The sequence below is a fragment of the Mustela lutreola genome, chromosome 4 (assembly GCF_030435805.1).
Source record: "Mustela lutreola isolate mMusLut2 chromosome 4, mMusLut2.pri, whole genome shotgun sequence".
In the NCBI taxonomy this organism is placed as follows: domain Eukaryota; kingdom Metazoa; phylum Chordata; class Mammalia; order Carnivora; family Mustelidae; genus Mustela; species Mustela lutreola.
Genome location: NC_081293.1, coordinates 25,852,407 through 25,873,377, shown reverse-complemented (window position 1 = coordinate 25,873,377; position 20,971 = coordinate 25,852,407). Strand labels below are relative to the sequence as shown.

The window sequence follows — 20,971 nt, the reverse complement described above, 5'->3', positions numbered from 1 at the left end:
TGCAGGGGCTCCATTGATTTCTTCTGAAAACATGGCCAGACAGGGTCTCAGCCTTGCCCTGCTGGCCCTTCCAGAGCCCTCCTCCAGTCAGAAGAGAAGGACTGGGTTGAGGATCTGACCCTGGCCCAGCTGGCGCCAGACAACTGGCATAGGAGCCTCTCTCTAGGCTAACGGGCAAGGGTCAGTTTTTCCCTGGGGGCGTCTTGGGACATCTTTCACTTGCAAACTGGCCAGTAGCCAAGGTCTGGATGCTGGTTTCAAGGTTTGGAGAAGTCTGGGAGCCATTTTCTAGTGAGGCATTTACAGACATCCTGGAGTTGTAGCGTGGGGAGCAGGGCAGAGCCAGATGCTGCAGATCCCTCTCCTGGCAGTGTTTACTCTAGGACAGCTCGAGGGAAAGGAGACCTGCTGGTCTTTGGAGACCAAGACAGAGGGAAATGTAGTGGTGGGTTGAGTCTGTGGATTACACGCCCACCCCCCCAACCCCAGTCCAAACCTTCAGGTATGGGCAGGGATGCCTGTTTGGATCCAACAAGATCTTTTGCTTCATTTTCAAAATACAGACAATCCCACCATTTCTCACCATCTCCACTGCAATGGCCAAGGGGGCTGAGCCACCATGACCTCGCTCTCCTGGACCAGCACAACCACCTCCGCCCTTCCTCAGCTCTCATCCCTCTCACACCAATCTCCACTCAGCAACTAGGGTGGTCTTGAAAATACGAACCAGGGGTGCCTGGGTAACTCAGTTGGTTGAACATTTGACTCTTGGTTTGGACTCAGGTCCTGATCTCACGGTTGTGAGATCGAGCCCCAAGTAGGACTCTGTGCTGGGCATGGAGACTTCTCAAGAATTTTTCTCTCGCCCTCCCTCTGCTCCTCCATGTGTGTCCTTTCTCTCTCTCTCTTTCTCTCTTCCTCCCTCCCTCTCAAAAAAAAAAAAAAAACAAAAAAACAAACCAGACCTTCCCACTTTCATGTTTACCAGCCCCCCCCCCCAATTGCCCAGTGATTTCCATCATACTAGGAATAAACAGCTCAACCCCTTCCTGCTACTAACAAAGGCTCCATGGGGCCTGGCCCCATCTCCAATCTGACAGTCATCAGGAACCACTCTCCCTTCCATCTGCTCTGCTCTTACCACACTGACCTCTCCCACCTCGAGAACTTTCCACCCGCTTCTCCCTCAGCGTGGGTTGCTTTCTCCCTTCCCAAGCACGCGCAGTGGCTGCCCTCCACTTCTGCGCTTCTCTCCTCACATCCCTAACACCCAGTCAAACTGACTTCAAAGCCCTTAGTCTCTGGTCAGTCCTTGCTAAAGTGTGAGCCTCACGAAACCAGGGAGCTCGAGGGTCCAGGGACAGTGAGGGGCACAGAACAGGTGCTCAATAAATATTTGTTGTGAAGAATGAGTGAACAAATGAACAAACGAATGAACTGCTCAGGGACCAGGAAGAAAAGTGTCTTTGTTTATGCGGATCACTACCAGGGACGGCAGGCTGGGTAAGAAGGTAGTAGGGAGCCGGGAGGAGGGAGGACAGGTTGGGGAGGGGCAGGGTTACAGCTCTGATTCTGGGCCTGTGGGCAGCACACAACGGGGAGTCAGCCTCTAGGGGCTACTCTCAGCCTGGGCGTCCCTCCAGGCCTGGCGCACCTTGATCTTCACTTTGAAAGCATCGATCAGAAAGACCATCTTGGGGTTGCCCTCCAGGGAAGGCAGCTGCCCGCCATCTGGGACCTCCAGGTCAAACCTTTGCAGCAACCAGGACATGACGAGGAAGAGCTCCTGGCGGGCCAGGGTCTCGCCTAGGCAAGAGCGGGGTCCTGCTCCGAAGGGTAAGTAACTTAGCGATGGAGAGATGAGCTGACTCTTTGTGGGGTCCAAGAAGCGCTCTGTGGACATGGGGAGGTGTCAGCCAGGGCCATGGCAGGGGTAAGTAGAGGAATGGCTCTGTCCTGACCAAGGGGGAGACGTGGCCCTGCCCAGGGAGCCCCCGCCCGAGGAGGTGGACAGCCTCACATGGGGGATCCCTAGCCTGAGGAGAGATAGAGCTCAGTTCTCGGGTAGCCCTTACTCACACGGAAGAAATGCAATATTCAGGAAGGATGGAAAGGAGGCAGTATTGATGACTGAAAATGCCACCATCCCAGGGGAGAGGTGCTGACTTCATGGGAGCCAGACACCCAGAGGGCTTTTTAGAGGGCATTTGCAGTTGGTGGAAGGGGAACGCGGGAAACCCGGCTGTAAAGAGTTGGGGTAAATCTAGGGTAGAATGGGGCTGTCAACAGGTTCATGTAGCTGGAGCCAGGAGTTTTCTGGTAGGAATCTTAGCAGAGGGAGCATGGGGATGGGACACTGGTGCACGGAGGGGAGGCTGGCTGTGTGGCTTGGGAGCAGGACAGAAAAGGGACTCACCCGGCAGGAACTGGTCTGGCTGGTGCCACTCCTTCTCACTGTGATGCAGTGCCCACAGATTGATGATGACGCTTGTGCCCTTGTCAATGGCAAACTCGCCAATGCTGCTCCGGAGAGGGAGAGGAAAGGGGAGTCTAAAACGCTACCCTCCCCAAACTGCCCAGCGCCGCGCCTCCACAGTCCCTCCTTGGGGGAAAAAGCCCTGTACATCCTCATGTCCCCTCCCTCAGCTTTTCCCCAGCTTCTGCCAGATCATATACGAACCCAGCCCTTCTCCAACCCTATTCCTGGCTGACTCTTATGTATCAATACTTGTGTACATGGACATTCAAGTCAGGGCATGTGGGTGTGTATTTTGAGCTGGTGCCTGTGTGTGTGCGCCCATGTGCGCGCACCTGTGCGTTGTGGCTGTTGGATTGGGTAGGAGCACAGAGCACCTGGTCTTACATTCCAGACCACATGACTCCAGAGGAGCAGGCAGTTCCTGTGGGAGGTCAGTTAGATCTGTGGCGGATACACTGATCAGTAGGTTCATGGTCAATGGTTGAGTCTAGATCAACCGGCAAGCAGAGAGGGGGTGGGGCGGTAGAGGAGGGACCTGGTGGGCTGGAAAGCAGTATTGTGCTGTTAGGAGGGAAGGCATACCTGGAATCAACGATAGCCTTGTGGGGGATGAGCATGGGGGCCACAGGCCGGATGCGGAGCACCTCTCGGATGGTGGCCTCCAGCAAGAGGAGCTGGTTCCGGTCACTCATAGTTGGTGTGCGGCCGAAACCTACATTCTGGTCAATTTCCTCCTGGATCTTCTTCTGCAACTGAGGGCCAGAGCGGGATGGATGGGTGTGACCAACGTGCTTAAGCCCAGAAGGAGCAAGGGCTTAGAAGAATCCTATTGTTACACCCAGACTCATCCAGACTGCTCAGACTTTTCCCAGCGGTGGCTTTGCAGTGCAGGCTTTGTTTCCAAAAGATGGGGTGGCTCCACCCTAGGGCCAAAGCCACCTATCGCTTGGGTGAGGAGGGAGGTAGCCCAAGCACCTTGCATAGAAGGGCGGAGGGCATTCCTGCTCCCTCTTTCTGGGGCCAAAGGTGGATCTGGCTGGGGTGAAGAGTGGTTGGAGTGAAGAGTAGGGAAAAGAAGCCCACCTGAGGATTGTGTAGCAAGAAGGCCACAGTCCATTTCACCACAGACGTGGTGGTCTCTACGCCGGCCCCAAAGATGTCCCCTACAGTGGTGAGAATGTATTCATCTGAAAGCAGTTTTGGGTCCCGGTCTGAGGTAGTGTTGTTATTGTCCAAGTTCATCTTGGCTTGGATCAGTATGTCCAGCAGGTTGGTGATGGAGTCGCTGCTGAAGTTCTCCTGATTGGGTGAGGTAGGGGGACAGTGACAAGGAAGGGACCCCACTGGAATATTTGCCATACTTCCATCTGGAGCCTTGAGACACAGAGGCCTCTTCCCTCTGGAAGTGAGGGACCGGGGTACGATGAGGCAGGACCTACGAGTTTGTGGAGCTGGGAGGGCTCTCTTTAAATTTTGGGAGTGAGTGGGTTCCTTCTCAGATCCTCTGCAGTTCCTTACTTCCTCACCCGTATTCATGAGTTAAGTCGCTTTTTATTGAACACCTACTGTGGGCCAGGCTCTCTGCTGGGTGCTAAGGATACTCCAAGTGTCCAAAATGGGCCCTATCCCTGTTTTCATGACACTTCAACCTAACTCACGGTTGCCACTGCTCCATCACCTACCTTACATTTTCTAAGGATGTCTTTCAGCAACTCATCTCGCATTTTAACACAGTTCTTCATTTTTTCCACGGTTTTGTTGGGGAAAATCTGGCAAGTAGAGAAAAGTATCAAATCCATGCGTCTTTTGTTTTGTTTCTCCAGCTACCAGAATCCCTCCTGGAGGCAGATCCCAGCTTTTGGTCTCTGGTGAGTTTCCACTCTAACCCAGACCTTCAGCCAAAATGGAAGGCAAGAAGGGGACACAGAATGGGATTATTAATGACAATGAGGACAATTTCACATAAGAGGAAAAGGAGAATCTCCACCTCCCCTTCCCCACTGAATCAGACATCAGGCACTGATTGGGGGTCTACTGATAGAGGGTCTGCTGTGTTCCCAGCTGTTAGCATGAAGATATACTTGAGTCTGGAGTCTGGAGCAAGTTCCTTAACTTCTCAGCCTGTATTCTCATTTGGGGATAATAAAACCCACCTTTAAGGGGAACGACATGATTAATGCTTGTGGAGTGCTTAATAGTTGTCATATGGCAATTGGTAAATAAAGGAGAGCCATTATCATGAATATTACAAATGCATGGCTAAAAGCTAGACCTATTTTTGTAGAGAAGGGGCAAGATTTTAAAAAGAGAGGAGGTGAACAGAGGTCACTGTGACTGAGGTGGTTGGGGAAAAAAAGTGGTTCTGGAGCCAGGCAGGAAGAAGAACTGGGAACAGGATTGCTGGAATCTGAAGGTGGGGCCTGGCCTCATCCTCACCTTCAACCCGGGGAATATGTCTACCATATTATCCACTCCCAAAGAATCCAAGATGCCGTCGTTGTAATTCTTTATGATCCTCAGAGCGGGATCTCCATTCTTGTAGGAGGAGTTGAAGCAGATCAAGCAGATTATGTTGGTCACCGCCAGGAAGAGAGGCAAGGACAAGTCTATGGACTGCCCATTCTGGGTGGCCAGGAAATCACACAGTAAACTGTTTTCCTGACAAACTGGGAAGAGAGAGGGGCAAGATGGTGGGGAGTGAAGCAGCATCATCCTTCCTTCCTAGTTCCATCTTAGCTGGGGACATAGAGAAGATGGCCACTAGGTGGCAGCAGCAGCCAAGAAAGCACTAGATTGAGCCATCCATTGCCGGCAACACGCCGCCCCCGCCCCCCCCGCGTCCCCCTCCCCCAAATTTGGTCCCTTCTCTCTCCAGCCGCCCCAGGGGCCAGCCAGCACTCACTGATCTTCTCTAGCCTCTGGTCGCCATCCTTGAACAGTGCAAATGTGGCCAGTACCAGCTTCCTGTGCAGCTGCCAGTTGGCACCATGGTCTGCGAAGGCGATGCCCTTTCGGTTGTTAGACAGGATGTCCAGAGTCACCTTTGGAGAGCAGAAAAGGCTGGAGAATCAGACATCAATGACCTGCCCTTGCCCTGGGCCCCCCACACCCTTCCTGAGGGAAAAGGGAGGTACCTGTCATGCTGAGCCCCATGGGGGACACCTCTGCTCTACTCTGCCGTGACTGTTAGGCCTTGGTAGGGCAGGGCCCGAGACCCCTCTACACCCAATTCCATCAGAGACACAGACTAAGGAGAAAAAAGGGACCCTGAATTAGAATGCAGGGGTTTGGGGGTTCAATGACAGAGTGGCCTGTGTTCTCTCTTACCACTTTCTGACCAGGGGAAGGCAGTCATGGATGGGATAAGCTCTCTGAATGGCACCTGTCCCGGGGGCAGGAGCAGGTGGGCTGGTAGAGACAGGACTGCCCAGATGTCTGCCCCTCCCTGGGCCCTCTGGGGGCTGCTGCAGGTGTAACAGCCTCTCCTCTTTCTGCCCTTCCATTGCAAGACTGTGTGCCCACCAGAAGGCCCCACCTGGAGCATGCAATCTGGACTTGGCCAAGCCACCTCTTCCCAGAGGGACTTCAAAGCATAAGGTCAAAGCGTCCCCTCTTTATATTCTGTGACCTGCAAGCCCCAGCTGGCTAGCATTTTCCTTCTTCTTTGCTCCGGAGTGTTGGGAGTGAGGCCACTGGCCAGAAGACCTGGCTGACTTGTCCAAGGAAAAATGAATCAACCCTCGGCCCTGACAGAGGTAAGTGGCTAGGAGGCCCTGCCTGGGGGGCTCAAGAGCATACTCAGCAGCAAGGTGCTGGGATGGGGCTTGGCAGTATTCCCAGATGTATACCTTCTTTCCTCCCCTAGGAGCATTACAGGAGGCTTGGCAGGATAGATCATCAGCATCCTAGAAATGCCAGCCTGTGTCAGTCCTGCTGTGGCCCTGGGCAGCTGGGGATAGCTCCAGAGAAACAGCATTCCCCACCTTCCAAAAGCCAGGGTACTTTTCCCTCACCCCTTCCCAGAGAAGACAGTCATCATTTTAATCCCATTTCCCATATGAAGAGTAGCACTCCTAAGGGCTATTAATGGGGCACTTACTGCACTGGGCATTGGGCTCAGGGCTTGGCATATACCACCTCAGTTAATTAGGGGAGTCAGGACTCAGAGAGAACATCATCCATTTCCATATGACAGCCCAGAAAATGAAGTCTTCCTTTGATTCTTCCTGCCTGGTTTAGAGGCTGGGTAGGGTCTGAGGGGTGGAACCCCACCCATGGTCCTGTTAGTTTGTTTTAGGAAGAATTACAGGAGCCAGAAGGGTCATTCCAAGCATGGTCTTGGTGACCAACCGCAAAACCCCCCGGGGCTGGTGAGAGAGAAGAGGTAGTGAGCACTGCTTACCACTTGGGGCCGCCCAGAGAATTCCTTGCCTTTCTTGACAAGCACCTCCTTGGCCAGCTGGTGGTGGCCCACCATCACCGTAGTCTTGGTACCCATACGAAAGGAATAGATGGGGCCGTATTTTTTCTGCAGCTTGAAGAAGTTCACGTGCGGATGGCCACCTCTGGGGAGGAACGGCAGGCTGCCCACCAAGGGCAGGGACGGGAGGCTCCGAGGATATTTGGCACTGGAGCGCTTTGCCTTGGGCCATAAGAAATAGGCAAGGGCGAACAGCAAAAAAGCCAGGAGCTCCCACATGGTGGCAGGGTGCCGGCAAGCAGGACAGACAGCTATGGAGAGGAAGAACAGCAGCTAATGCTAGAGTGCAAGGAGGCCTTTTTAAGGGCTGTCCTGATCTTCACCTTGGCGCTGTGTTATCTCTTGCCTTGTGGAAATTTATCCTGGAGCCCGGCCAGGCCTGAGCCCTCTCCCAGAATCAGGAGAGGAAGGAGGAGTGGAGGCCTCCTCAAGGGCTGGCCCAACTCCAGGACAAACCCCTAAGAAGGGGGGCTGGGTAAGGGGAAGACAGCTGGTCCTCCATCCCTGCAATTCCCATCCATCAACGTCCACAGCACGCACCAGCAGCAAGTGGTTATCTGGCTCAGGAATCAAGGCTTGGGACTGTCCACGTTGTAAAATCAAAACCCATGAATAGATGATGTTGTCAGGAAGGTTACAGCCAGCAGGGACTGTCAAAGACATTTTATCCAGTCTTATTTAACAGCCAAAGAGTGTGAAGCCTTCAAAGGTCAATCCTGTATAAGGTCACACAAGACAGTGACAGAAAGGGGGCACCTGCATGGCACAGTCAGTTAAGCGTTCTGAGTCTTGATCTCAGCTCAGGTCTTGATCTCAAGGGTCGTCAGTTTGAGCCCCACATTGGGCTCCACGCTAGGCATGGAGTCTACTTTTAAAAATTATATGTATGTGTACATATAATATTAATAACATTAACATTATAAATAGGAATATTATAAGGGTACACAAATATAAATCATATAATATAAATAATAAAATGTGATGTATAAATATTAAGTAATATAACTATATATTATATAAGAATATATATTTTATAATATAAACAATATAATACATATATATGACACGTCAAATTTGCCATTTTAATTTATAAAAATGTTTAAATATTTATTTATTTATTTGATAGAAACACAGCGAGAGAGAGAACACAGGCAGGGGGAGTGGGAGGAGAAGCAGGCTTCCCATTGAGCAGGGAGTCTGACGTTAGACTTGATCCCAGGACCCTGGGACTATGACCTGAGCTAAAGGCAGATGATTCACAACTGAGCCAGCCAGGCACCCTGCCCCCACTTCTTAAAAAAGATTTATTTATTTATTTATTTACTTTTATGGGCCCAGCATGCTTCCGATGCGCAACTCTGCTCCTTTATTTACTTTTATAAAAATATACCCCACGGGGCGCCTGGGTGGCTCAGTGGGTTAATCCTCTGCTTTCAGCTCAGGACATGATCCCAGGGTGCTAGGATTGAGCCCCACGTCGGACTCTCTGCTCAGCTGGGAGCCTGCTTCCTCCTCTCTCTCTCTCTGCCTGCCTCTCTGCCTACTTGTGATCCCTGTCTATCAAATAAATAAATAAAATCTTTAAAAAAAAGTGCACCCCACCCCCGCTTTTTAAAAAAGATTCATTTATTTATTTACTTTTATAAAAACGTTTACTTTTATAAAAACTGTTACTTTTATTTATTTACTTTTATAAGCTCTATGCTTACTTTCAACATGGGGCTTGAACTCAGAACCCCAAGATTGAGAGTTGCACACTCCACTGACTAAGCCAGCCAGGCACACCCCCCCCATTTTAACCATCTTAAGTATACAACTCAATAGCATTAAATATACACACAGGGTTATAAGGCCATCACCACAACCTACTTCCAAAACTTTTTCATACCCCAAACAGAAACTACCCATTAGGAAATAATTCTCATCTCCCCTTCCCTCCCATTCCTTGCCACCTCTAATCTCCTTTGTCTCTATGAATATGCCCATTTCATGTAAATGGAGTCTTGCAGTATTGTTTTTTTGTGTGTCTGGTTTATTTCACTTAGCATCATGTTTTCGAGGTTCATCCACATGTCAGAACTCCGTTGCGTTTTATGATTGATGCTCCGTCATGTGGATATATTGCCTCTTGTTGATCCATTCATCAGTTGTGGACACTTCGGCTGTTCTCCTCTTTTTGCTCTGCTAAAAAAAATGCTAAAAATGCTGCTACGAACACGTGTATACAAGGGTCTGTTTGAGTCTCTGTTTTCAATTCTTTGGGGGGGTATACCGGGAAGTGGAATTGCTAGGTCATGGGATCATCTGGTATTAACTTAAGTTTATGTTCATGTGTTAAGTTTCGGTTTCCTCCTCTGTAAAGTGGGACTAAGAATGGAATCTACTTCCCGGGGTCGTTGCGACTCAAGGGAGATCACGCAGGTGGAAGCGTTGCCTGGCAGGAAGTAAGTGCTCAGCTAATATTTATGCCTATCATCATCGTACCAAATGGGCTTCCTGGTTTCTCTGAGCTCGAATTAGTAGATCTTCCTGACAAAGTTCTCCTCTTCTGCCGGAAACCTTCAGGGGCTCCATCAGTACTGATCAGTGATTTGAAATCGCCAGGAGAAGTAACGGACATTCCTGGCGTCAGGCATCACAGAAGAGGTGAGCCCGCAGGCAGGCATCCAGGACCCACTAAATGAGATTCACAAAGGTAGGAGATGGAATTTCTGCCCATCTCTGGGGGTGGTCTGCCAGTGTCTGTACTTTGAGGAGTACGAATTAGGGTGTGGGCTGCTGGAATGAATCAGGAAGGCAGCAGATAGGGGACCTCGTCATGAAGGTGAACTGGCAAAGCCTTGTAAGCTAGACTGGCTGGTTGCCCATTACTCCACATGTTCACATGTGGGCCACCTGGGTGGCTCAGTCGGAGAAGCGTCTGCCTTTGGCTCAGGTTATGATCCTGGGGTCCTGGGATCGATCCCTCCATCGGGTTCCCTGCTCAGCGGGGAGCCTACTTCATCCTCTCCCTTTACCTGCCATTCACCCTGCTTTTACTCTCTCTCTTTCTCTCTCTCAAATAAATTAAAAAAAAAAAAAACTTAAAAAAAAGTGTTCAAATGTGATTCAGAGTTTTAAAAAATATTTTATTTATTTAAGAGAGATAGAGTTATCATATTATGAGTTACATGTGATAATTGCAGAAAATCTGGATAATGTGGATAGCTCAAAATAAATTAAAAATCTGAAATGTGTGGTTTTTTTTTTTAACTAAAATGAGGTCATACTGCATTTGGGGGGCATGGATATTTTTCTCTTTTTAAATTATTATTATTTTTAATTTTATTTATTTGATAGAAAGAGATCACAAGTAGGCAAAGAGGCAGGCAGAGAAAGAGGGGGGAAGCAGGCTCCTCACTGAACAGAGAGCCCAACCTGGGCCTCGATCCCAGGACCCTGAGATAATGACCTGAGCCGAAGGCAGAGGCTTAACCCACTGAGCCACCCAGGCTCCCCTATTTTTCGCTTTTTAAGGACTTTTCTACAGCATTACTTTTGGTAGCTGTCTGCTGTTCCATTGTGTGTATATCCTGCGGTTAGCATAGCTTATTTAACTGACTCTGTATTGTGGTGTTGGACATTTAGGTTGTTTCTGTTTGTCTTTGTTCTTCATCTAAACAACATTAAGTGATAGCCTTGTAGTGAAAGCTTTGTGTATAACCATCAATATTTTCTTAGGATAGAATTCTAAAGAGTGCTGTTGTTACCCAAGGGCCAAGCATGTGTTTATTTTAAAGATTTTATTTTTTAAAATTTTTGCTTATTTTTTAAAAAAAGACTTTATTTATTAGAGACCACATGAGCACAAAAGAGAGAATAAGGTTGGGGTTGGGGAGCCGGCGGAGAAGCAGGCTCCCCGCTGAGCAGGGACCCCCCCCCCCCCAACCTGGGGGATCGATCCCAGGACCCTGGGTTCATGACCTGACCTGAAGGCAGATGCTTAACCGACTGAGCCACCCAGGTGCCCCAAGATTTTTTTTTTTTTTTTTAAGATTTTTAAAATTTATTTGACAGAGAGAGAGATCACAAGTAGGCAGAGAGGCAGGCAGAGAGAGAGGAGGAAGCAGGCTCCCCGCCGAGCAGAGAGCCCAATGCGGGGCTCGATCCCAGGACCCTGAGATCACAACCTGAGCCGAAGGCAGAGGCTTTAACCCTCTGAGCCACCCAGGTGCCCCCCAAGATTTTATTTTTTTAAGTGATCTCCACATCCAACGTGGGGCTAGAACTTAGAACCCCAAGATCAGACTCATGTCTTCCACCAACTGAGCCAGCCAAAGGCACCCTATGCATGCATATTTTAAAGACCTTTGACAAATACCGACTTATTTATTAGAGGCATTACATTAATAGATTTCTTGGTATCTAACCATTCCTAGATTAGCAATAACTTATCTAGAGCATCTTCTTTTAATACGGAATTGAATTCTCTTTGTATTACTTGGGATTTTATTTCTTTTTCATCTCTAATCATATGAAAAATTGAGTTGTGGTATTCCTACATACGCATTGTCAAGTTTTGGTATTATGATTTTATTCACTTCATAAAGTTACTAGAGAAACTTTCACCTCTTTCTATGTCCTTAAGCAAATTAAACAGCATGGAAGTGAACTATTCTTTGAAGTTCTAAAGCAAGGTGATGTGAAAAGTGTCAGGTCCCAGTGCCTTTTTTCAGAGAGATGACTCCTTAACATAATTTTCTAATTTCTTCCATAGGTGTGGGACTCCTCAATTCTTCTGAGTCTCCTTGAGTCGATTTTGGCAATTAGTATTTCTTAAAATGTGCATTTTCTATTTTTTCTTGATTTGCCAAAAGTTTTATTGATCTTTTCAAAGAATCTCCCTTTGGATTTATTCATCAAGTCTTTGATGACTGTTATTTTAATTTGGTTTCAATGTTGATGAATGATCGATGCAAAACATCCTGTGTGACTCTTATACCAGAATTCAGACTGAAAATTCTTATGAATTCCATTTCCTCTGAATGCCCGTTTTCCTTTTTTCCTTTGTTCCTTGTCTAGACATAAGCCCCATTTGTCTAGACATAAGCTGAATTTATGACCCAGGACCTTCATTCTTAGGTATTTAAACAACAGCGCTTATGCATACCTTCAGCAAAGGCACGTTCAAAAGCATTATTACACTGTTTGTAGTAATTCCAAACTAGGAAGAAACCCAAGTATTTATCAGTTGTTGAGTGAATAAATTGTCACGCATCATACAGTGGGTGACAGAGATGACACAATGAATGGCAGCCACGTGCACCAACGTGGATGAAACTCACAAACCTAAGACTGAGTGAAGAAACCAGACGCCTAAGAATGCAGTGTGTGATTTTATTTACATAGATTTTAGAAACATATAAAACGAAACTGTGGTTCTAAAATCACGTGATGATCTAGAATCAGGTGATGATTACCCTGGCGGGTGGTTAAGTGACTGCAAGAGGATGTAGGGTGGGGCTTCGGGGGAGGGGCTTCAGGTCGTGTTCTGTTGCTTGATCTGGGTGCTGGTAACACAAGTACATTCACTTTGAGATGGACCCCATTTATTTGAACACGTGCTATACTTCAATACAAAGTTTACTTTAAAACACGGGGTGTCCGTGGACTCGGGATCTTACCAAAATTGTACGCAAATTCTGCATGTATGTATAAATACATGTTTTTCTGGAGAGAGGATCCATGGCTTTCACCAGCTCTCAAAACACTGAGTTCTTGGCTTGAGGTTCCCTCTAGCCTTATGCTCATCCCCATCTCGCTTTATGATTCTTCTCTACTGTCCTCCAGTTGTGTCTTTCCTTCTCTCCAAAACCTTTCCCCGGAGCCCTTGGGTATTGTCCCTCTCTAAAACACACACATTTCTTTGTTTTCCTTATTTATCTATAGAATATTTTCTCTATCTCCCACCTTATCTAAACTGGACCCTTCTCTAGGACAGTCCTTCCCCTACTGTTTTCCCGAGTAAAGACACCGAATGTCCAGGTTAGGCGACCGCTGTTGACATTCTCTTCCCTCCCCAAGGCCTCCAGCCCACCAGTTCTCCACCGTTGGGTGGAGCAGATTCTTGCTTGTTTTGAAGTTTCAAACCTTTGTTATTGCCATTACTTACTGACCTCTGGTTGCTCATTTTCATTTAAGATTTAAGATCTGGGCACCCAACTCACATCTTTCCTCTCCAATCCCACTGTCATCCCACATGACTTTAGAATCCATGAGGGACGATCAGCCAACATCCCAACTTCCTAGTTCCTTTATCTCCTCAAGTCCAAAGATTGTCACCCTTACTTCTACCTCACTGACTCCTCTAAACTTCAAGCCCCATCCTCAACTCCATCTCTTTCATGCTTAGCAGATAATCTTACCTTTTACTTAAGAAATCTGAGAACACTGGAGCATCTGGCCGGCTCCGTAGGCAGAGCATGTGACTTTTGATCTCAAGGTTGTAAGTTTGAGCCCCATGTTGGGTGTAGAGATTACTTAAAAATATAAAATCTTAAGAAAAAAAGTAATCTGAGACCATTAAGTTTAATCTCCCATAATGTCTACTTTGTAGTTAGAGGGAAAGAATCACTACTCCTGTTTCTAATCAACTCCTCTGACAATTTGGCAAAATAATGACTTTATTGAGAATTTACCATGTATTACATGTACTATCTCATTTAATTCTTTTTTAAAAATATTTTATTTATTTGACAGAGAAAGACACAGTGAGTGAGGAAACACAAGCAAGGGGAGTGGGAGAGGGAGAAGCAGTTTCCCCACTGAGCAGGGATCCCGATGCAGGGCTCAATCTCAGGACCCTAGGATCATGACCTGAGCTAAAGGCAGCTGCCCAACGACTGAGCCACCCAGGTATCCCTCACTTAATACTTTTTTTTTTTTTTTTAAAGATTTTATTTATTTATTTCACACAGACAGAGATCACAAGCAGGCAGAGAGGCAGGTAGAGAGAGAGAGAGGAGGAAGCAGACTCCCTGCGAGCAGAGAACCCGATGTGGGGCTCGATCCCAGGACCCTGAGATTATGACCAGAGCTGAAGGCAGAGGCTTTAACCCACTGAGCCACCCAGGCGCCCCTCCCTCACTTAATTCTTTTTTTTTTTTTTTTAAAGATTTTTATTTATTTATCAGAGAGAGAGAGGGGGAGAGAGTGAGCACAGGCAGACAGAATGGCAGGCAGAGGCAGAGGGATAAGCAGGCTCCCTGCTGAGCAAGGAGCCCGATGTGGGACTCGATCCCAGGACGCTGGGATCATGACCTGAGCCGAAGTGCAGCTGCTTAACCAACTGAGCCACCCAGGCGTCCCCCTCACTTAATTCTTGTAACAACTCCATAAGGTGCTATAATTATGACCGTTCCCATCTTAAAGACGAGGAAACAGACACAAAGACTTGCCCATGGAGAGGCTGGGATTTAAGCAGTGTAAAGCTCTTTGCTCTCAGCCGTGGTATTCTACTTCTCCTAATATAAACTGAAACTACATACGTATCTTTAGAACCAATAATTCCAACTCTAGGAATTTATCCTGAATGTGTCACAGAGTTCAATGTACAAAACTAATCATTTCATGTTTATAACTGCCAGCAATACAAGCCCCATCAATAGGAGATCAGAATAAAGTATAGTTAGAAAAAGGAAGAAATGTGCTTATTATTGGAAGATTTCCAAAATATATTGGTAGGTAAAAGAAGTAGAAATAAGAATATTATGTGGGTTGCCTCGGTGACTCAGTCATTGGGCATCTGTCTTCGGTTCAGGTCATGATCTGAGTCCTGGGATCAAGCCCCGCATTGGGCTCTGTGCTCGGCAGGAAGCCTGCTGCTCCGTCTCCCACTCCCCCTGCTTGTGTTCCCTCTCTCACTTGTGTCTCTCTCTCTGTCAAACAAATAAGTAAATCTTTTAAAAAGGAAAAGAAGTAAGAATAGCTTGTATTGAATGCTTCCATTTCTGTAAAAAAAAGAAGAATATATGTGCTGTTTTGGTTTATATGCATAAAACATCTCTGGAAGGGTAGACTGCAATGTTAAATCAATAATATAAGTTTCCACCTTAGGACTACAGAAGGAAAATCAGCATAAACCTAAAGCAAATAGAAGAATATAAATTATCAAAATTAAAGCAGAAGTCAATGAAATTTCAAACAGGTAAACAACAGAGGAAATTAATAAAACCTGAAGTTGGTTCTTCAATAAATCGATAAAGTTGACAAACCTCAAGCCAGGCAAACCTGGCTTTTTTTTTCTAGGATAGAAGACATAAATAGCTAATATCAGAAATGAAAGAGGCACTATCAGTACTGATCCCATGGACATTAAAAGAAGAGTAAAGGAATACTATAGGCAACTTTATGCCCACAAATTTTGATATCTTAGATGAAATGGACCAATTTCTTGAAAACATAATCTGTCAAAACTCACACAAGATAGTCTGAATAGGTCTGTATCTATTAAAGTAATTGAATCAATAATGAGAAATGCTTTAAAACAGGCCAGATGGCTTCATTGTTGAATTCTACCAAACACGTAAGGAGAAAAAATTACACCAATTCTCAACAATCTCTTACAAAATACAGAAGCAGAAGGAACACTTCCTCATTCATTCTATGTGGCCAGAATTTCCTTAATACCAAAACCAGATAGACGTTACAAGAGGGGCACCTAGGTGGCTCGGTCCATTAAGTATCTGCCTTCAACTTGGGTCATGATCTCAGGGTCCTGGGATTGAGCCCCATGTCAGACTCCCTGCTTAGCAAGGAGTCTAATTCTCCCTCTCCTGCTGCTCCTCTCCCCACTTGTGTGTGCCCTCTCTCTCAAATAAATAAATAAAATCCTTAAAAAAAGACATTACAAAAAGGAAGGCCAATATCTTTCATGAATACACACATAAAAATCCTCAACAAAATATCAGCAACTTAAATCTAACAATATATCAAAAGAATTATGTATCAAGACCAAGTGGGATTTATCTCTGGTATTCATTAGAAAACCGGTCAATATAATCTTCACATCAACAGGCTGAAAAAGAAAGATCATATATGCAGAAAATCATTTGACAAAATCCAACATCTATTCACAATAAGAACTCTAAGCAAACTAGGAATGGAGAGGAACTTCCCCAGATTCATAAAGAACAACTACAAGAACCCTATGGTTAATATAATATTTATATTAGTGGTGAGAAACTAGATGATTTGCCCCTGAAGTGGGAAAAAGGCAAGGATGTCCTCTCTCACCACTTCTACTCAACATAGATCTGGAAGTCTTAGCTATGCAATAAAACAAAATAAACAGTATACAGATAGGGAAGGAAGAAATAAAACTGCCTTTGTTAGCAGATGATGTGATTATATAGAAAATCCCAAAGAATTAACAAAAAAGCCCTCTGGCAACTAATAAGCCATTATAACAAAGTTGCAGGATGCAAGTTTTTAATATACAAAAATCAATTGCTCCCTATATGTCAGCAATGAAGAATTGGAAATTTGAAATTTAAAGCACAATACCATTTATATTAACAAAAAAAACCCTAAGTATTTAGGAATAAAATGTATTATGCACATATAATAAAATATTATATTTTATTGATAAAAATGACAACTATGACAAAACAAATTTTAAAATACCTAAATTAGGGGCGCCTGGGTGGCTCAGTGGGTTAAAATATCTAAATTAGTGGACAGACATGCCATGTTCATGGATAGGAAAGATCAGTATTATAAGATGTCAGTTCTTCCCAATTTGATTTATAGATTCAGTGTAATCCTAATCAAAATCATAGCAAGTTATTTTGTAGGTGTTAAAAAACTAATTCTCAAGTTTACATAGAAAGGTAATGGAGGGGGACCTGGCTGGCTTTGTTGGTAGAGTATGTGACTCTCTGTCTTGGGGTTGCGGGTTTGAGCCCCATGTTGGGTGTAGAGATTACTTAAAAATAAAATCTTTTAAAAAACGGAAAAGCAAAAGACCCAGAATTGCCAACACAATACAGAAGAACAAAGTTGGAGGACTGACACTACCTGATATAAGACTTACTGTAAAGCTGCAATGATCAAGACAGTGCATTACTGGGAAAAACAGACAAATGGATCACTGGAACAGAATAGAGAGCCCAGAAATAGAGACGAATGAAAATAGTTAACTGATCTTGGGACGCCTGGGTGGCTCAGTTCGTTAAGTGGCTGCCTTCGGCTCAGGTCATGATCTTAGTGTCCTGGGATTGAGTCCCACATCGGGCTCCTTGTTCCGTAGGGAGCCTGCTTCTCCCTCTGCCACTCTGTCTGCCTGTGTGTTTGCTCTCTCTCTCTCTCTCTCTGACAAATAAATAAATAAAATATTTTAAAAAATTAGTTAACTGATCTTTGACAAAGTGGCAGAGGCAATTGAATGGAGAAAGGCTAGTTCCCTTAACAAATGATGCTGGAACAATGACATCCTTATGAGGAAGGAAAGAAGGAAGGAAGGAGGCAGGGAAGGAAGGAAGGAAAGAAAGAAAGGAAAACATTACACAATAGACCTTACACCTTCCACAGAAGTTATTATCAAAAAGTGGATCATAGACCTAAATGTAAAACACAAAACTATAAAACTGATAGAAGGTAACATAAGAGAAAATTCAGGGACCTTCAGTTTAGTGATGACTTTTTAGATACACACTCTAAGCATAATCCATAAAAGAAAAAAAAAAGATAAGTTGGACTCTCTTAAAATTCAAAACCACATCATGAAAGTCACTGTTAGAAAAATGAAACAAGCCACAGACTGGGAGACAGTATTTGCAAAACGTATATTTGATAAAAGATTACTATACAAAATATGCAAAGAACTCTGAAACCCAACAATAAGAAAACAACCCGATTTAAAAATGGGCAACAGATCTGAACAGACATCTCACCATAGATGATACATGGATGATAAATAAGCATATGAAAAGATACTTAATGTCATATATAATTAGGGAATTGCAAATTACAACAACGGTGAGACCCACTACACATGTATTCGAAGGGCTAATATCCCCAAAACTGACAATACCAGATACTGACCAATGTGGAGTAACAGGAACTCTTATTTGTAGCTTGTGGGAAGGCAACCACTTTGAAACAGTTCGGCAGTTTCTTGCAAAACTAAACACTCTTATCATTTTATACACATTAGAATGGCTATTATATTTTTTAAAACCCCAGAAAATAACAAGTATTGGTGAAAGCACAGAGAAATTGGAAACATCATTCATTGCTGGTGGTGATGTAAAATGGTGCAGCTTCTGTGGAAAAGTATGATTGTTTCTCAAAATGTGAAACATAGAATTACTGTCTGAGCTAGCATTTCTATACCTACATATATGTCCAGAAGAATTGACAAGAGGAACTCAAATAGATACTTGTACACCAATGTTCATAGCAGCATTATTCACAATAGCCAAAAGGTGGAATCAACCCAAGAGTCCACCAACAGATGAATGGATGAACAAAATGTGTTGTATACACACAAAATGGACTATTACTCAGCCATAAAAAAGAATGATGTTCTAAAACATCCATGTTGCGACATGGATTAACTGAAAAACTTTTGCTGAATGAAATAAGCTAGACACAGAAGGACAAATATTGTATGATTCCACTTGCAAGAGGCATCTAGAATAGATAAATTCATAGTGACATAAATCAGAATAGAGGGCTGGAGGGGAGGGGGAAATAGGAAGTAATTATTTAATAGGTACAGAGTCTGGGTACTTTTTCACTGGGACAGTCTAATTGCAACATATGAAACAGAACTCAGAAGCTACACAAGAAAATCTATCAACCTTGATGGAGCTGAAGTATAGCGTCTCTGGGTGTCGTGACAAATATTTATTGGTGTATCTTGCACTTCTTCTTTAGGACTTTGGGAAGGGTCCCATTATTGGTATGTTGTTTTTCAAGTTGACTGTACTAGTGATAGCTTGGGGAAACTAAATTGTAACATTAGTGTGATGATCGTCTCTAGAAAAGCCCAGACTCAAGCAAGTTATTATTACTGGTAAGGGGAACATACTAAGTCATAAATACAGCCCCTGACATTAGGGGCACCTGGGCAACTGAGCCACCCAGGTGCCCCAGAATTATGTTTAACAGCAAAAATATTTATCAAACAATATACCACCAAACAAAAGGTCTTATAACCTTGTACAAAGACCTAGATTTCATAAGTAAATGGTGAACCTCCAGACCGAAAGGTCTAATTACTTAATACAAAGATCCAGGCCTCGTGATCTTATACAGGTCCAGCAAGTGCACCTGTTGAACTAAGGATCCCTGGAATGCTGCCAACGAAGGTCTTCAAAATGATCTCGCTGGAACCTCTAGAATTATCAAAAACAGTAAGACTATAGGTCAATATATGACATATAAAGACAAAACTGAATTTGCTTATTATAATAAAGGCAAGCAGGAAGTTTCTCTAAGCCGAACAGGCTGCTTATCATAACAGAGTTTTGGGGAAGTATAAACTTCAGGGGTTGATGGACATAAGAAGGTTGATATTATCTATAGAAGTGTTACTTGGGTGAGACTGTTGTTGATTGGTTGGCCTTCTTAGGGGTAATTTTGGCATGGATTGGTTCCTGGATGACTGACTTTTCAGTAGTGACCCTGATTGCTTGATTTGTAGAAGGGATTAACTGAGGTTGGTTGTCAATAACTGATTGAACAGATTTCAAACAAGTTCTGGTGGTATATTAGTCTATTTCTGTATAATGATATTACCACAAACGGTGGCTTGAAACTACACACATTTATAGGGCGCCTGGGTGGCTCAGTGGGTTAAAGCCTCTGACTTCGGCTCAAGTCATGGGATCAAGCCCCGCATCAGGCTCTCTGCTCAGCAGGGAGCCTGCTTCCTCCTTGCACTCTCTCTGCCTGCCTCTCCACCTACTTGGGATCTCTCTCTCTCTCTGTCAAATAAATAAAATCTTAAAAGAAAAAACAGAAAAAACTCACACATTTATAGTTCCTATGAGTCAGGAATCCAACTACAATTTTTCTGGGCCACCTACTTAGGGTTTCACAAGGCTGCTGCCATCAGGGTGTGAACCAGGGCTGGGTTCTCATCTGGAGGCTCAACTGGGTAAGGATCTATTTCCCCCACTTGCCTGGCTGTTAGTAGTATTCAGTTCCTTTAGGCTGTTTGATTGAATGCTTCTTATTTATTTATTGCTGGCTGTCAGTTGGAGGCTCATTTCTCAGTGACCAGAAGCAGCTCCTTGGCATGTGGAGTTCTCCAACATGGCCCCTTGCTTCTTCGAAGCCAGGAAAGGGGAAAGAGACTTCAGCAAGATGGGCCCGTGTTCTCTGTAATCACATAACTATGTATACACAATCATGTATCTCCCATCACCTGTAAATATTCTATTGGTTAGAATCAAGACACAGGTCCTGCCCACATGTAAGAGAAAGGGATCCCACAAGCATATGAACACCATAAGATGGGGATCACGGGGGCTACCCTTCAGTGGCCAGTCGGTCTACAACAGGTGGCTACCTGTTACCATGGCTACATAACAGTCTTTTCCTAAATTTGTGGGGGTGGAGCAACTGGAGTCCCCCACACTGTTACCAGGAACACAAAATGATAAAAATTTTGGGAAACGGTTTGGCAGGGTTTTTTTTTTTGTTTTTTTTTGTTTTTTTTTTAAAGATTGTATTTATTTGTTTGAGAGAGAGAGACAGAGTATGAGTAGGGGGACAGACAAAGGGAGAGGGAGAAGCAGGGAGCAGGGAGTCTGACACAGGGCTGAGCAGGGAGTCTGACACAGGGCTTGATCCCAGGACTCTGGGATCATGACCTGAGCCAAAGGCAGACATTCAACTGACTGAGTCACCCAAGTGCCCCGGCAGTTATTTATTTATTTTTAAAGATATATTTATTTATTATTTGAGAGAGAGAGTGAGAAGGGGGAGGGGCAGAGGGAAAGGGAGAGGATCTTCGGCACACA

General features: G+C 44.9%; 1 protein-coding gene and 1 long non-coding RNA gene across 4 annotated transcripts; one reads left to right on the top strand and one right to left on the bottom strand.

Annotated features, from left to right (window-relative positions):
- Positions 1 to 1,100: 1,100 nt before the first annotated feature.
- On the bottom strand, positions 1,101 to 7,310 carry LOC131828491 (steroid 17-alpha-hydroxylase/17,20 lyase). Of its 2 annotated transcripts, XM_059169052.1 has the most exons (8): positions 6,882 to 7,298; positions 5,382 to 5,520; positions 4,916 to 5,145; positions 4,162 to 4,248; positions 3,563 to 3,778; positions 3,062 to 3,231; positions 2,417 to 2,520; positions 1,101 to 1,893 (listed from the first exon to the last, which is right to left on the bottom strand). In XM_059169052.1, the coding sequence occupies exons 1-8, from the start codon at positions 7,176 to 7,178 to the stop codon at positions 1,610 to 1,612; spliced, it is 1,527 nt and encodes a 508-aa protein (XP_059025035.1). In that variant the 5' UTR covers positions 7,179 to 7,298; the 3' UTR covers positions 1,101 to 1,609. The 2 variants fall into 2 exon arrangements, with proteins under 2 accessions (XP_059025035.1, XP_059025036.1); XM_059169053.1 differs by lacking the exons at positions 1,101 to 1,893; positions 2,417 to 2,520 and adding an exon at positions 2,579 to 2,900 and having other exon boundaries at positions 6,882 to 7,310.
- Positions 5,515 to 20,883, top strand: LOC131828495 (uncharacterized). Of its 2 annotated transcripts, XR_009352479.1 has the most exons (5): positions 5,515 to 6,234; positions 6,345 to 6,477; positions 9,322 to 9,403; positions 9,525 to 9,654; positions 11,716 to 20,883. It is a non-coding gene; the product is annotated as an uncharacterized LOC131828495 (long non-coding RNA). The 2 variants fall into 2 exon arrangements; XR_009352478.1 differs by lacking the exon at positions 11,716 to 20,883 and having other exon boundaries at positions 9,322 to 11,456.
- Positions 20,884 to 20,971: the final 88 nt, after the last annotated feature.

Excerpts from the sequence above, each read along its gene's own strand:
- LOC131828491 (XM_059169052.1), bottom strand. The coding sequence starts at position 7,178 with ATGTGGGAGCTCCTGGCTTTTTTGCTGTTCGCCCTTGCCTATTTCTTA. Across the intron at positions 5,521-6,881 it reads TCTCTGGGCGGCCCCAAGTG|GTGACTCTGGACATCCTGTC; the intron begins GTAAGCAGTGCT and ends TGCTCTCCAAAG. Across the intron at positions 1,894-2,416 it reads GCCAGACCAGTTCCTGCCGG|AGCGCTTCTTGGACCCCACA; the intron begins GTGAGTCCCTTT and ends CCATGTCCACAG.